The sequence below is a fragment of the Danio rerio genome, chromosome 1 (assembly GCF_049306965.1).
Source record: "Danio rerio strain Tuebingen ecotype United States chromosome 1, GRCz12tu, whole genome shotgun sequence".
NCBI classification, from domain to species: Eukaryota; Metazoa; Chordata; class Actinopteri; order Cypriniformes; family Danionidae; genus Danio; species Danio rerio.
The window spans coordinates 13446257-13463855 of NC_133176.1; the positions used below are offsets into that span (position 1 = coordinate 13446257).

Here is a 17599-nt window from a genome sequence, read left to right on the forward strand (position 1 = left end):
ATTTGTTTTATTTGTGCTAAAATAAAAGCAGTTTTAAATTTTTTAAACACTATTTTAAGGACAAAATGATTAGCCCCTTTAGGCAAAAACTTTTTCCCAATAGTCTACAGAACAAACCATCATTATACAATGACTTGCCTAATTATAAATACCCTAACCTGCCTAATTAACCTAATTGACTTAGTTAAGCCTTTAAATGTCACTTTAAGCTGTATAGAGTGTCTTGAAAAATATCTAGTCAAATATTATTTACTGTCCTCATGGCAAAGATAAAATAAATCAGTTATTAGAAATAAATGAGTTATTAAAACTATTATGATTAGAAATGTGCTGAAAAAAATCTTCTCTCCTTTAAACAGAAATTGGGCAAACAAATAAACAGGGGGGCTTATAATTCTGACTTCAACTGTATGTTAATACTACGTGATCATAATAGATTTTGATGGGCTCCAAATATTAGATGATATTAGATTAGATGGGCTCCAAAACAGGCAATTAATTGGCAAAACTGCAAAACAGACAATTATGCAAACCAGCAATCCAGACAATGAGCAAGTTTACATGGACACCAATAATGCAATTTTAAGATGATTAAGTCAATACTCTGTTTAAGAGTCTGCCATGTAAACAGCGATTTCTGATGACCTTAATCTGACTAAAATCATAATCGAACTAAATAAAATCTGAATTAAGACATGTGGAGTATGTCAATTTTAGTAGCATTATTGAAGTGTAGTACAGACATGTAAACACCAAAATCAAACTATTACCTCATGTAGCAGGGCCGGAGTGGGACTCCTTTTCAGCCCTGGAGTTTCAAGCCTCAGACCGGCCCACCTCAGTTCACGACTGACTATATTAAAATAAGGTAAAATAATGCGGTAAAATAATGAATAAGAAGACTGTGGTCAAGTAAATAAATAAATTAATTTAAAAAGTGTGACTGCTGAGAGCAACAGATTCTGAAGCTAGGGAAACCGGCCCTCGCGGCCAAAAAACGAACCGGCCCACCAGGAATTCTCCCGGTCCTCCCGATTAGCCAATCCGGGCCTGTCATGTAGGATGACGTTTTACACTGTTCTCTGCACGTACCGAGTCAGTAAAAGACCACAGACATTAGTAATAAAGTAAAAAATAAAGTAAGTGCAGTAATAAATTCCATTAAAACAACACTCTTTCTGCAGTTCCTCGCATCCAGTATCTCGTTTGTTAATGGGGCATGCATGAAATGTTCCTGAATAAAAACAAAAGTGCCAAACCGCAGTTAAACTCGTCAAATTATACCCAAAATTACACGAAACTCCGAAGGAAACGTGGACAGCATGGTGACACAATGACGTTAATCGAATTATGTGCTATAACATGTCAAACAGGATCATGAAAGATCAACTCATGTAAACACCTTGATCATATTATTGTCTTATTCAGATTAAGGCAAATAATTAGATGACTGATGTCCATGTGAACGTAGTCAATAAATCGTTAAAGCTGTAAAAACAGCCAATTAATCACCATAACCGCAATTATTTCTTAGATAATTAATTGTCAGCCAAATTTCATAAGTGTGGCATCTTTAATCATCAACACAGTAATCCTCATTCAACTAAATGTGTGTTTGTTCCCCGTCTCCAGCCTGCCCTTCCCCTGGCTGCTCTTCTCCATGCTGAACGACTTTTCTTCCGTGGCCGTGAGCAGCAACGGCCTGTTCTGCGCCATCGTCCTGCTCTTCCTCATGCTCCTCTTCGTCATCATCTCCATCGCTGTCTGCAAGTGGAAGATGAGCAAGATGCTGGGCTTCCTCATGTTCCTGCTGTACTTTGTGTTCCTGGTGGTCAGTGTCATGCTGGAGGACAAGATCATCACCTGTCCGGTCTCCATCTGATGATTTTCACCCCACACAACATTTGTTTTCCAAGGAACAGGTCCTTTTTTATGGCACTCCAGGCCACGTGAAGTATGACATGCAAGCTCGTCCGCAGCTGTGCTGTGGCTCTGCATCTGTATATCCACTGAAGTCTGAGTAGCAGGGCTTTCCAAGCAGTAGTTTGTATGGAAAGTAGTGCAACATTCTGCATGCACTCTCAAAAAATAAATAAATAAATAAAAGCAGTACATAGAGACTTGATGTACTGTAGATGTTATCCATTTTTAATGAGGCAAGGACATCCAACGAGGAGTCAGTCGGACATGGGGAATGGGGAATGTCTACAGACTCTGGAAAAGGACTTTTTGGTGCAAATGTGCTATAATGTAGATATAAATCAAGATCCTGGTACTGTGCTTTAAAGCTCGTGATATCATAAGCCTTGTGTTGCACAATAACTTAAAAAGGAGGAGGGAAGAAGTTGAAAGCGCAACATTTGCTTTTGTCTGAACGCTGGTCCTTTCTGATTGTTACTTGAGCATTTTCATTCTGCGTATATCATGTAATTTATTGAATAGGCTTGTAGACGTAGTCTTCATGAAGTCTACACTGAACAACAAAAAAAAAGAAATTAGGCCTAAATTGAAGATTTCTGTCAGGGATTCTGTATTATGGATGTGGTCGGGAACACTGAATGTCGGCCCCCTCACTATGCATCAAACAACCGACTCGTTTATTTTCACCATTATATATTTTATGGATTTGCAAATGGGCAAAGATAAATTATGGACATTGCAAGATATTAACATGAACATATTTGGGCCTCTCTCACCAAGAGCCCCTGTTACTAAGCTCTAAAATTGCCCGCATCTGACTGGGAAGATTACTCCACCAGTGAGGAACAGTAAATGAGAAGGTTCTGGAAAGTGATTTTGTGCCTGTCTGTGAAGGAACCACAAGGCACCGATCTATCAGTAGAACATTAAAGGGATAGTTCACCCCAAAAAGGAAAAGCATGCAATCATTTACTTATCCTTAGGGGTGGCTGATGCTAAACTGATGTTATGAGACAGTATGAAGATCACAAAGTGCAGATGTTTTAAAACACTGTGTGACTCAGTCCATTCAAAGCATTGGGGTGTTTCTCAAGCATTTTGAGATTTGGTATTTGGCATTTCACATGTCTGCATTTGGGATCAAGAGCAACCTGTACAATCAGACTTAGGCTAAAGTTTCCCAACCCTGTTCCTGAAGGCACACCAACAGTACAGATTTTCAACCTCTTCCTAATCAAACACACCTGAATCAACTCATCAGAACATTAGAAGAGACTCCACAACCTGAAATAAATGGGTCAGATAAGGGAGACATCCAAAATATGTACTGTTAGTGTGCCTCCAGGAACAGGGTTGGGAAACACTGGGCCAGCATAGTGCAACTGCGCTGTGAGCCTCTTGAGTTTGCATCCTGGCTTGCGGACCTTTCCGGATCCCACCTCTCTCTTTCGCTCAAACTTCATGTCCAGTCAAAGTTTTTTCCCGTCAAAAATAAGGCAAAATGCCAAAAGTGAGTATTTTAAAGTACTTTATAAGTACAAAAAGTCAGACATTGTGGCTTTATGTTTTTATATTCATGATCATTTTTTTGTTCATTCCGATGTCAGACCAATGTTAAAACACACAATAAGAACAGAGCAATAAAAACACAAACGTTAAATGTTTATTATAGGATTATCATTGATTCATCCTGAATTCAAACCCAAGGTGACAACATTCCAAAAAGGGGTAAAAAGTTAAAGGGGTAAGCAGGGGCGTTAGGAAGTTAGGAAGATTCTTAGGACCCACACAGTTTTAGGCCCCCAGAGATATCTTTCAGGGGCCCAAACGAAAATGCGACAACAGACCCCCCGGTCTTCACTTTCATCCACAACAACATCAACTCCCGCCACCCACTAGCCCCCTCCACCCGTTTTCACTTTCGTCCTCCACAACATCAACCCCCGCCTCCCACTAGCTCCCCTCCCCTGATCTTCACTTTCGTCCGCGACAACATCAACCCCCGCCACCCACTAGCCCCACCCCCATCCCCCAGTCTTCACTTCATACGTAACACCACAATCCTGTCTAGCCCCTACCCCATCCCCCAGTCTTTACTTCATCCATAAAACCACGATCCTGTCCCTCCACCCTCTTCACTTTCGTCCAGCTAGTGGCTCCCCTGGGGGTGAGAAAATGTACACTGTGTCATTTTTGGATGAACTGTCCCTTTAAAGATAATTGGTACGAATCATGGTGCGAATAGGCTGTTTGCAGAAGCTGCAGATTAAAGGTGCACCAAATGATTTTTGCCAAATATTTAAAAACGCACAACCCAACAAGGCTTCACCCCCTTTTAAAAATCCCAAGATCTCAAGACAAGTTATAAAACACGCCCCTTACTGCTGAACGGCTGCAAGTGTGTTTTGGGAGTCCGTCACTGTGGTCAAGAAAGTTTTTCACATATTGCTTAGTGCACCTTTAAAGGCAGTAGTACTATTAATAATATTCAGCTTCACGCACAGACTGATTACTTCACTTTTATCAAGACTACTGAGTAATCAGAAGCCACGGGTGTTCATTTTTGATTGGCCTAGAAGCAGTTTGAGCTAAAAATCTTCTTTAATGTTCTACTGAAGGAAGAAAATCACCTACATCTTGATCTTATTGTGAGTAAACAGTATTGTTTTTGCCATGAAAAAAAAATGCTTAAAGCTCATTACTTTGTGAATATCAGTAAAACAGTGAAATTAAGTCAAACTAAATGGGATTTTACATGAAACTCAAATGCATCATTTTAAATTCAGGCCTAAAGGTTTTTTTTTATTGTAGAACTGCAATTAATCAGTATCCAACTCACATATTTGGAGCGCTTGTTGTACTATTGAATATAATCGAACACATTAATGATATTATTTGTAAAATGCAACATTTTATATGTTTGTTCTCTGGGACTGATGTTTAATTTGATTTGATTTGTTTGACAAAATCTAACGAATGAATGAATATTGCAAGACACTATCTGCTTGTAGAAGAGATGCAGCCATCGCTCTCATTTCACAATCAGTTTCAGCAAAACCTGTCACTACTTGTTATGCAGAGTGTCTTCATCTTTATCATCATCATCATCATCATCATCTGTCTCTAGACTTTGGAGAAGTGCCCAGGAATATTTACTCACTTTACTGTAATCAGAGTTTCCAGCTGGTGTGAATGTGAGTAGATCTGTACTGTGCACTTTTTGCAGAACTCTTTAACAATCATTCATCCCTGCCTGCATTTCTCATTCCTGTCTTAAAAAACACTTGATGGGATGAAATCTTGGAAGTGAATGTACTAAAGGGAGCTTTGAAGTTGACCGTTATTCTTAGTTAAATACAAATGTATCTATCCATTCATAATTTCTGTATATTTACATGAGTGATGGACAAAATAAAATTATTTCTAAACTTAAACAAAAATGGCTTCATGTGTAGTATTTGAAAGCATTTGTTGCCCAAATAATTTCGACTCACATCTTTGAGGGTTTAGCATTTGCTTTTAGTACTCTACTAATATTATGTTAATATTATTAGTAATATTATTAAACTACTTATAACCTGGGCCAGTTAGTGTTTCTGTGTGGAGTTTGAAGGTTCTCCCTGTGTTCGCGTGGGTTACCTTCGGGTGCTCCGGTTTCCCCCACAGTCCAAAGACTTGCCATACAGGTGAATTAGGTAAGCTAAATTGGTGTAGTTTATGGGTGTGTGTGCATGTGATAGTGTATGGATGTTTCCCAGTACTGGGTTGCAGCTGGAAGGGCATCTGCTGCATAAAACATATGCTAGATAAGTTGGCGGTTTATTCAGCTGTGGCGAAACCTAATGAATAAAGGGACTAAGCTGAAGGAATATGAATGTTATTCTTGCCCTCTGAACCCTCTGCTAGTTGGCTGGTCTTAGCAGGTTTAAGCTGAAAGAAACTACAGTAGTCAACATTTAAAGTAGATCACATAGTTGATGAAAATTGTCTAAAACTATTGAAAAACCCATTGTTGTCAATTCGGAAAATCTTCTTTGATCCACTTCAGATGTTGACTACTGTAGTTTTAGCTGGTCTCCCACCCTGGCTTGGCTGGTTTCAGCTGGTCTTGCCAGCTAAACAAGTAGACAAAACCGCTTTAAAACCAGCTAAGACCAGTCTGGATGACCAGCTAAAAACATTTTTTACTTCCAGCACTATTTACATTGGGCAACATGGTGGCTCAGTGGTTAGCACTGTCACCTCACAGCAAGAAGGTCGCTGGTTCGAGTCCTGGCTGGGTCAATTGGCATTTCTGTGGGGAGTTTGCATGTTCTCCCCGTGTTGGTGAGGGTTTCCGCCGGGTGCTCCGGTTTCCCCCACAGCCCAAAGACATGCGCTATAGGTAAATTAAATAAACTAAATTGGCCGTGATGTATGAGTGTGTAGGGATGTTTTCCAGTACTAGGTTGCAGCTGAAAGGGTTTCTGTTGTGTAAAACACATGCCGGGTAAGTTGGCTGTTTATTCCACTGTTGTGACCCTTGATGAATAAAGGGACTAAGCTGAAGGTAAATGAATGAATGGCTATTTACATTGTTGTTACATGTACATTATTGTGAATTTACTTTACTTTAGCTGGGCAGTTCATTCCGTTAAATCAGGGACTCAGGCAAATGAAAATGAATAAATAAATATTTTAGTTGTAATTTTGGTTTAAGTATAGCCTTGTACACTCAAAAAATAACATTTGCTCTTTGTTCAAACTACTTATTGAAAATTGAGCTGAAACAACACAATTCTTCAGTTGTTTTGGGCCAACTTAATTGTTTTATGTTCATTTTACTTAATTTGTGAAAACTAATAAGTTTACTCAGTTCCTCCTTGTTTTTCCCACAGTTTATTTTATGATTGACAGTTATAACTGGACACTTTTTAGGATCACAAAATAAATTTATAATCTAATATCCAGGGCAGTGTGCAATCAATGTGCAATCGCGTTTTTTCGGTAGTAGTTTAGTAAAACATGCTTCAGTGAAGCAGAGTTATGTTTAATTCATTTATTATTAAAATGTACACGTTCTCAGTCTTTTGAGGGATATTTAGTGACTATTTTAGAGGTTACTGTAGGTCAAACTGTACAAATTATGTGTTTATTTCTTCTTTTTTAGGATACATGCAGATATAAACACCTATTTTACAAAAAAACGTGTTTTGTGAATACTTAAGGTGTCTATCTGTCCTCAACAACTGTCACTTTCAGACTGTTGAATGATATTTCTTCTAGAACTGATCGGCGCAGTTATGCATTCACAATGGTATAAACCGTTATAAGGGGATCAAATGTATATTTATGTTATACATTCTTAATTGTTAATATTTAAGATAAAGATTAGAGATCAGAGAAAGCTATTTCTTATTAATAAAGGGGTGACCCCCATACATCTTGTTTTAATGTCGTACAGGGAGGATTAAGCGTTAATTAGAAGGGTCAATACCTCTAACCCCCCTGTAATTCGCACCCCGATCTAGGGTAAGTGCTGTTGAGTCTAGCTATCGACTCTAACAGCCATTCCTTCACACATTTAACTCACAGATGAATATGCGATAAATAAATCATAATTAAGTAAGAATACCCAAATAAATATTAGAATTGAACCTCCATTTTGAGACTTAAACTTATTGTCAGTCTGAAAAAGTTTTCCGCTTTGTTTTTTATTACGCAAATAGCTCGTATTTCAGCACCTCTTCCAGTAGATGGCGATAATGCGAGGCAGAAACACGGAAACGGAAGCGTAATAAGAGTGATGTTGCACTGAGCTGTCAGTTGCACTTGTTTACATCAGACTTTATTTTTACTTTTTGTCAAAAGCCACGTACAGACTGTCGGTGAGGCATTATTCGGAGCGTCTTGTTCGAGGATAAAGCAGCTATCTTCCATCATAACCGGAGAAATGAGGGTCTCTGGAGTTTTATTTCTGCAGTTTTTGCTGTTGGTCGTGCCTCACATCAGTTGCTGGAATGATGGTAACTGACAATATCTTTATTCTAATATAACCCTCACATATAAATAGGCAAACCTGATCAAAATTGAGGTCGCAGACAGAAGATACATGGACTGCAGTTGGATTCAGTTTTGTTTATTTCGGTTTTAAATGTTTACAATATCTATGTAAAACAAATGCTGGATAAGTTGGTGGTTCATTCCTCTGTGGCGACCCTTGACGAATAAAGGGACTAAGCCGAAGGAAAATGAATGAATGAATGTTCACAATATGCTTGTATACCAAGTCCTTGTCAGTATAATATTATACATTTTATGTGATATTTTGATGACAGTATGAACATATAAGAAGAGTGTAACGTTAAATTACAATATAAAATACATATCTAGCATTTGTAAAACATGTATGTCAATGCTGCACGATATTGGAAAAATCATTGAGGTAATTTTGGTTTTATATTCACACATTCGGGCTTTCTTCTTAATAATAGTTTCAGAAAAGTATTACTTGCAAATTCATATTTGTGAAATCATATTGGCAGCCAATGACTAACAAAGTACAACACTGTTCACAGTCAATTAAATAGTGCTAATGTTGTTCTGAAGTCATATTTACATGCGATTTCAGTTTAAATATTAAAAGTACCATGGTAAACAATATAGCTAGTGATCACTGAACGAATGTGCTAATATAAAACCAACTTTACCTATATGGAAAAATCTGACATTGTAATATTTTGTATTTCTGCGATATATATTGCAATAATTGAGGTAAAGTTGGTTTTATGTTCACACTTTCTTCTTAATAATACAATTTCAGAAAAGTATGCTTTGCAAATTCTAAATAGGGAAAACATACTAGCAGCCAATGACTAACAAAGTACAACATTGTTCACACTTATTTAAATAGGGCTAATGTTGTTTTGAAGTTACACTTGCATGCGGTTTCACACTGAATATTCAAAGTAAAATATAGGCACCGTGTCACAAGTTGTCACTGTTTAAAAATGAACGAAGGTGTGACTATAAACCCAACTTTACCTCAGTATTGCAGTATACATACAATTTCACCAGATGACTTCAATACCTCAAATTTGAAAACTATTAATTTTGTGTTGATTTGCACGATTCTGTAAGGGAACAAAGCATGCACGGAATGTAATAAACAAACTACAAGTATAGCTAAATGCAATAGAGCAAACATAAAAATGAAATAATCTGTGTTTTATGGTTTTCAGGCTAGTCAAATCATATTCAGGCACAACAGTTGAAAGAATCCAATATAAAATAACACTGCAAAGAAATAGTTTTAAAACTTCTCTATAAAACCTACTGAAAATGTCTGAATGCTTTAAACTCTCATAGGACTTTAAAATTTTTTAGCTATGATAAACGTTTGCTCCAGCAGTTCATTACAGTGTGGCGACCCCAGATTAATAAAGGGACTAAGCCGAAAAGAAAATGAATGAATAAATAAATGTTTGCTCCATTATGGTTAAACTCTGCAGTAACTCAACAAATGGCACCAACAACCATGCCATGTTTAAAGTCGCTTAAATCCCCTTTCTTCCCCATCCTGATGCTCAGTTTGAATTGCAGCAGATCGTCTTGAGCATGTCTACATGTCCAAATGCATTGAGTTGCTGCCATGTGATTAGCTGATTAGAAATTTGCATTAACGAGCAGTTGGAAAGGTGTACCTAATAAAGTGGCCGGTAAATATAATCGTAAAATATATAATTCCATTTTAACAAAGCAGATCCTGTGATGTGATTATTGCGGATGTGCACATTGTGATATTGATGCTCAAATGATATATTGTGCAGCGCTTATGTATATTATTATTAATACACTAGAATTACAATTTATTAATATTATGCAAACCAATCCAACTCCTTTATTTTATTATAAGTGTATCTTAAAGAGATTTTATATGATACATAATTAGTTGTGGTTTGAGCTTTACAAAAACATGAGTATGTGATAAATATTCATTCATTCATTTTGTTTTCAGTTTAGTCCCTTTATTAATAAATTATTATATTAAATATTAAAAAGACTCTTGAGCGTGTGTAATATATAACAAGAATAATTGTATAATTTGCGTACCAATATAATTCTTCAAATATGTTTTTCCTGCATCAGAGGCCGTGTTGCTTCGTGATGTCCAGGTGCTGACCCTGTACAGAGGACGCTACACCACGGCCCGCCGCTCTAGCCCTGTTCCCCAGCTGCAGTGCATAGGAGGCTCCGCCGGCTGCGGATCCTTCACTCCAGAGGTGGTGCAGTGCTACAATAGAGGATCAGATGGCATCGACGCACAGGTGACACGTTTAAAAACAACCACAACCCATTAGGAAGTACTCACAGTCAGCATCTTTTTTCATCAATTCAGAGCATCCTTGCTAAATAAAAGTATTCATTTCTATCATTGCTTCACAAAAAATATGACACTGACTCCAGTCTTTTGAATGGCATAATGATACAAAAAGCTGTTTATTTTAGATAAACGCTGATTTTGGTTCTTTCTGTTTATCAGAGATCAAATCAGCATGATAGAATGATTTCTAAAGGATTGTGTGACTGGAGTAATGATGTCAAAATTGAGTTGTGAAATCACAGGAATAAATTGCATTTTAAATAGTAAATAGTAAAAATATTTTCATAGGTGATATATTTCTTATATGTGAATTATATATATGGGTTTTTAATTGTATTGATTTTGCTGTACTTTGGATCAAAAACATGCATGAATAATTACGAAAAAAACAAAATAAAATCATACTGCTCCTTAGGGCTGCTCGATTTTGGGAAAAATCAGGATTATTTTGGTCATAATTTGTAATCATGATTATTTAAAACGATTATCAGTTGAAGTCAGAATGATTAGCGCTCCTGAGAATTTTTAAAAAATAAATATTTCCCAAATGATGTTTACAGAGCAAGGAAATTTAACAGTATTTCTTCTAATATTTTTTCTTCTGGAGAAAGTCTTATTTGTTTTATTTTGGCTAGAATGAAAGCAGGTTGAAATATTTTGAAACCCATTTTAAGGTCAATATTATTAGCCCCCTTAAGCTATATATTTTTGATTGTGGAAGAAACTACTGTTATACAATGAACTACCTCATTAAGTCTTTGAATTGCACTTTAATCTGATTGCTTATATTTTGAAAATTATCTAGTAAAATATTTTGTACTGTCATCAAAGCAAAGATAAAAGAAATCTGTTATTAGAAATGAGTGATTAAATCTAATATGATTAGAAATAATTTGAAAGAAAATCTTCTTTCCATGAAACAGAAATTGGGGAGGAAAAGGGTTGCTAATATTCAGGAGGGCTAATAATACTGACTTCAACTTCATATATACAGTTATTTTCCACCCTGCAAAAGAAAGAGAAATAAATACAATAGGATCAAAATATGAAAAAAACTGTGCTTCAAGCTTTCAAGAAAAACACTTTAGCTACCGCAGTCCTTCAGTCAAGAGCAGTGAGGGATTTTCTCCTTTTGTTGTTTGATTAATGATAAAAACAAGCGGCAGCAGGAATTGTACGCTGTCACTTTAATGCTTTCTCTTTCACGTGTCTTTTGATCCTCAACTCGTTTGTTTATTACACAAATGAGGGTTAATATGAATAATCCCTAAACATGGCATTTTGACACCTATTTGACCATTAAATCGCTCTCTTTAAGATGACTTTAGATGTGTGCGCTCTGCTCATCTCAGTGTGCGAATGAGACACACACAGAAGCATGCGTCTTTAAGAGCTTTTAAGAGCAACAAATATGTTCAACTGGAAAGGGGGCGGTATATTATGCAGTAATCATTTATCTCGATGGTTTTTCATAATCGTTAGAAGCCAAAATCGAAATCGGATTTTCGATTAATTGCACAGCCAATAACGTTGAATGGTAGTATGTATAGCAGAAAAAAAATCACAGTGTCAGCATTTTATATTAATGAAATATTGGCAAATACACTGTACGTAAATATAAATTAAAAGGAAAATACAAAAAAATATATTTTGAAAAATTTTGTATTTCTTGAGATATTAAAACTTTTGGCCGTGCAATTTATAATACTGTTAATAATAATAATAATAATAATAATAATGATTATAATAAAAATAAAATATTTTATTCTGGCAAGTTTGAAACTAAACCAAAACAAACAATTACGATTGGCGTAAGATTAGCAATGAACACTTGGAATTGGGGTTCAACCGGCATACTAAGTGCTGCAGAAAAAAAACAAGTATATATAAATAATGTTTTTCCAATACAGCGCTGTAGAGGTCTGCATTAGCACGGTAACTCTGGTGCAGTTTGAACGGGAGTGGGCGGTCTTACAATATAGTTCTCTCGAGTCCTGATGTTATTTCAGAACAGCATACAGTATCTGTGATTTCCTCATTTTTATTGAACACCGTTATAGCCAGTGCATGACCAGTGCTTTCTGCACCTTATTTTTTTTGTTTGTTTTTTTGCACAGTTTGTGCACACATCATCTGCATAACAGTCCTCAGAGGGGGCTTTACCATGGCAGAGCAAAGTGAAGATGTGCTGTCCTTGAAGGACGTTCAGCTTACATTAGAAAACATGTAAACAGTAAAACAGTCAGTTTACTGTTAGGAAAGCCACATCAGGCAATCTTATCTATGGGAATCATGTATCATAGACGCAAATGGAAGAAAGAATTAACCCTTGCATGATGTGATAACACCTCAAAGTTTTAGCGTGGTGCTGAGCAGCGCATCCGGTGTGCGAACAGCTTCAGAAGATTGAAACCTCAGATTTAAGGCAGCACTCATGTCTCATAACATAGGGGCAAACAAAACTGACATTTAGCCTCCAATCCTTGCACAACCTACAGTTTTATCTGCTCTTTTGGTGGTACCAAATTTAAATGTGAGATTTTGGAAACCAGATATAAATTTAGCGGGAATGGTCGGGTCGGGTGGAACAAAGACTGAGTATACAGCGGGAGCGGTCAGGTGCGAAATAAAACCTGATGAGATAGAAACCTAGACCTCTTTTCGCAGTCCTACTAATTGTATCTCTGAACTGTTCTCCTTTTTCTCCTCACAGTGGGAATGCAAGGCTGATATGGATAACTTGTACCGGTTTGGCCGTGTGGAGGTCTCCTGTGAGGGTTATAACAGCCCCAATGATGCCTATGTGCTGCGAGGCTCCTGTGGTCTGGAATATACGCTGGAGCTCACCGCAGAAGGGAAGCAACAGCAGGGATCGTCTGGATTCTCAGGCTTTGCCTCCAACTTCTTCCAAGGTTTTTCCAATCAGAAGCAGCAGCAGAGAGGAGGAGGAGGCGACGGCGGAGGCCCGTATCAGCAGCACTCCTATCAGAACAGCCCCTCTGGAGATGGAGTCGGTGGGCTTTTAGTGGTGGCTTTCCTCCTGCTGGTGGCGTTTGTGGTCTACAAGATGTTTCTATGCAGTCCCACTAATGGCCACCAGGGCTTTGGTGGAGATCAGGGGTATGACAGCACCAATGGGGCCTGGGACAACAGTCAAGGCATGGGGCCGCCACCGCCAGGGTTTAAACCTGATTATTATTCAGGAGGTAAGAAATATGCAGAGAACTCCTTGTGAAGGTGTGATTTGCTGTTGTAACAGGGTATATGCAGGAATCATAAAGGTAATTTCAATACGTTTGTAAGACTTTTTAAAGACCTTCTCTGAATAATTTAAGACCTCGTCCTCACTTTAAGTTCTAATAAGTATCAAACCTTTAACTTAATAAACAGTTGTTAATAAACAGTTGTATTTAAATAAATCAATGAAGCACAACCGTGCAACAGAACTCGGATAAACTCAGAAGAAACAAAGCTTAAAATAATAAATCATGTGGTTGTTTTCAGCGACAGGCTTCAGCCACTGTTTAAACTTTACTTACTCCTGTTTGGAGAAAGATGACTTACATTTTCCCATTTCACATTATTGCAAGTTACATGACATCACCCAGACGGAGGAGCTTGGCCGAATGCACCCCGCCCCGAACCAATCGTGTAGATCGAGCACACTGTTGTTAATATTAAGAGGATAATAAATATATTTATACTTTTTCGGAGTCAAACACTTTGGACAACGCTAACAAGACAAGATTAAGACTTTTTAATACCTTTTAAGGCTCTTAATTTCCTAATAATAAATGCTTTATCAATTTGTAATACTTTTTAAGACCTTGCGGACACCATGTGTAAAACAGTACTGAACGTGTGGCCATGAGCAATGTTAGGAGGCCGTATTCTCTATTAGAGATTAGCTGTGGAAACAATTTATAGTTATGTGTTTGAGTCAAACATAATTTTTGTTGTATTCTGTGAACAACTAATCATGTTTCTTGTCATTTAGAGCTTTTTTTGCCATAAAATAATAAATTAATTTTAGATTACGTAGTATCATTGTTTTAACTTTAGAAGAGTTAAGAATTATCTCTTAGTGGAATAGTCCTAATTTTCAATCTCCAAAATCAACCAAAAGTGTAGGGACTGTCTCACATAATCTACTATTGAAAGTGCATTGATGTGCATGAGATGTTCATAATATTTAAATATTAATGGTGGAGCATGTATGTGATCAGTTTGGGTTCTGGGCTCTTTCAGCAGATCACTCCAACTCAAGGCCTGGATACGGCTTCTCTGACTCCTACACCAGACCTCAGAGCTCCTGGACTGGTTTCACTGGTAGAACCAGACCTGGTGGAGGCGGCGTCGGCGGTGGTGGATTCTGGACTGGAATGGGCACAGGTGGAATTCTGGGATATTTGTTTGGGAATCAGAGGTGAGAAACCCATGTTTTGTCTCGCACAATTGATCATCCTCCTTTATATCAATTCTACGTTACACCATTTTAATACTGATGCTAGAACTGCTGACTTAAAGGGATAGTTCACCCAAAAATAAGATAAGTGTTAATTTACTCTACTCAAGAGTCAGATGAGTTTTTCTTGTCTTTAATAGAACACTGAAAAGAGGATTTTTAGATGAAACTGTGGTCCTTGGTGATTTATTAAATGCAAATAAACAACATCTAGCACATTGAGAGTAAAATAATAAATAAATAAATATATATATATGTATATATATATATATATATATAAATATATTGCACAAACTAGGCATGGGACGATAACCGTTTTCAAGGTATACTGTGGTTTGTAAAAGTAAAAGTTTTAAACCCGCCAAAATATTCTGCTGTACCTTTCCTACAAGTATTTTTTGTTTTTTTTTAAGACAACAGTTTCTCCAGCAGAAAAGATAAAGTAGTTTTCTTCTAAATTGTAAATGAATCAGTGTTTTTAAAAATAACAAAAAAGCAGAAATCAATGATTTATTTGACTTATTTAGCCTGACATGTTTGCTGCTTTTAAATGTTTTATTTTATGTTTTTCAAAATAAAATTAATTGTCTTCAAAGGGGAAAAGTTTGTATTTTACCCAGACATTTAAAACAAACAAACAAACAAACATATATTTTAGAGCAGTAATCTCAATACCGTGAAACCATGATATTTTTATCCAAGGTTATCATGCCGTCAGAATTATATACCGACCCATGCCTAATAAAGACAAAAAAATAAAAATAAATAAAATTTCCAATAAAATAAGTGAAGTTTCATAAACTAATTTCGAGAGGAGCATGTGATATGATCAACTACAGTTGATTCTTATTGCTAATCATTAGCTAGCCTAACCGGATCATTCCAAAATTCCTTCATTCCCTGTCTTCGTTTTGGAACCCCCCATCCTTCCCCTCTGTTCTATGATTGGGCGACAGAGCGGCTGGCGATGCTACCTCGCAGTGGGAGGGCCAGTGGTTCAAGTTCTAATTGAGACAGTCAGCACCCTCTGTGTAGAGTATGCATGTCCTCCCGTGTTCGTGTAGGTTTTTCCCGGGTACTCTGGTTTCCTCCCAGTCTAAAAATATATGTAAAATGTGTCTGCATAAATATTTCAATTAATGTTTAAATTTACAACCCACCCTTTGGTACTTTCTGCAACCCTAATAAATTCAGTTTAGATCTTGTTCATCATTTTGAAAAGAAAGGACCTGCCTATAGCATGAATGCAAATGTCACCACAGTAATTGACTTTAATGTTGATGTAGACGGCAGCCACCGATGGGCTTCGCAGGACCAACTTATAACAGCAACCCTTCTCCAGCTCCAAAAACAAGCTCAGGAACACGGACCGCCTCAGGTAAAAGCCAACTCATGAAGCTAGAAACTTCCTTACAGGTGTCAGATGTACTCTTTTGGGTTTTAAAAGCATCTTCCCTTATTAAAATGTGACATATTCTACCCAGAGTAAGTCACTGGAAGTCACTGTTATATTTGTGGTGTTTTCTGGTGCAGGTTTTGGAACCACTAAAAGAAGATGATAGCAGAGAGATGAGTGTCTACCGTCACAACTTCAGGTCTCTGATTGGATGTGATCGGCAGGCAATGTACAACTGTTTCCAAATGCTGTTCATTCATAACTATTATGTAAGTCCAGATGTAGTGTGGTATTGATCTGGATCGGTTTGCAGTTCTTCTCTTAAACTGCTTGAAAAACTCCTGCCTTCTTCCACACTGGGTTTAGTGCAAGTATAGACGAAACAAAAAAACCAAAGCAATTGATCCTGAAGCACTGCATTTTTCCCCAAAGTTTTAAATTCTCGATCCATATTTTCTACAATTCTGTATATATTTTAAGTCAGCAGTAAATACACTTGCTGATCTTGTTCTCCAGATTTTTCCAACATATTTCTTCATTTAAATGATATCATTTTTCAGTTTGTCTTATCAGCTCCCAGTGTATAAATTCAAATCTACTTTTAAAATAGTTTTCTCTTGAAAATATTGATGCACTGGTGACATATATTGATGACTTTATTTAAAAATAAAAGATATAGTAAAAATAATGTAAATAGTTGTGGTTTGAGAGATTAGCTTGATATACCCAAGATATACTGTGATATAATTTTTAGGCCTTTAGCTCATGTGAAACATGCAAAATGCTTCATATATTGAAGCATAAGTTGTGCACTGGCTCACTCTATTACTGTTGATGCTTTTTATATTAAAATCATGGTTTGGGAAATCTTTTCTTGATGTGATTATTGTGCTGTTACTAGTAAATAGTGACCCTGGACTACATTTCTAAAAATGATCAACTTTTCTTTTATGCCAAAAATCATTCAAATATTAAGTAAAGATCATGTTATATGGAGACATTTCCTAACATAACTATTCCAAATTGTATTTTCTGATTAGTAAGATTTGGATGTTTTTGAACTCTCAGATTCCAGATTTGCAATATTGTCCGAACAAACCATAAATCAGTGAAAAGCTTATTTATCCCTATGGTGTATACAAATTAACAGTTATTGTCACTTTGTGGTCCAGGCTCACAATTGAATTTGAATGATGATGAACGTTGATAATGGTTACAAGCATAGCATAGCATAAAACAGTTGTGTATAGATCTTTAGAAGTTTAATTTCTTCATCTTTATAAGCACATCAAGACATTTCTGCGTTGTGCAATATAAAGATTTATTCCATGTTTTTGCTAAGAAAATATTACAAACCATGACGCTGTTTTATAATCTTAACATTGTTCACCGTCAGCTTCATTTAATATTTACCATAATGTATCCCATCACACCAGGATAAACTATATAATGATTC

The 17599-nt window shown here is 36.7% G+C and overlaps 2 protein-coding genes across 7 annotated transcripts in view; both read left to right on the plus strand.

Moving 5' to 3' along the window:
- slc24a2 (solute carrier family 24 member 2) overlaps positions 1-5360 on the plus strand; it is a 41869-nt gene extending 36509 nt beyond the window's left edge. For 4 of the 5 annotated variants that reach the window (XM_073949114.1, XM_073949112.1, XM_073949113.1 and 1 more), the window contains one exon: positions 1633-5360. In XM_073949114.1, the coding sequence (XP_073805215.1) occupies positions 1633-1882 (250 nt within the window). In that variant the 3' untranslated portion in view covers positions 1883-5360. 5 annotated transcript variants of the gene reach the window in all.
- A 2330-nt stretch (positions 5361-7690) lies between these two features.
- On the plus strand, positions 7691-17010 carry saraf (store-operated calcium entry-associated regulatory factor). Of its 2 annotated transcripts, none has more exons than XM_005159818.6 (6): positions 7691-7925; positions 10048-10226; positions 12996-13488; positions 14531-14708; positions 16034-16125; positions 16281-17010. In XM_005159818.6, exons 1-6 carry the CDS (start codon positions 7853-7855, stop codon positions 16304-16306), a joined length of 1041 nt encoding a protein of 346 aa, XP_005159875.2. In that variant the 5' UTR covers positions 7691-7852; the 3' UTR covers positions 16307-17010.
- The last annotated feature ends 589 nt before the right edge of the window (positions 17011-17599 follow it).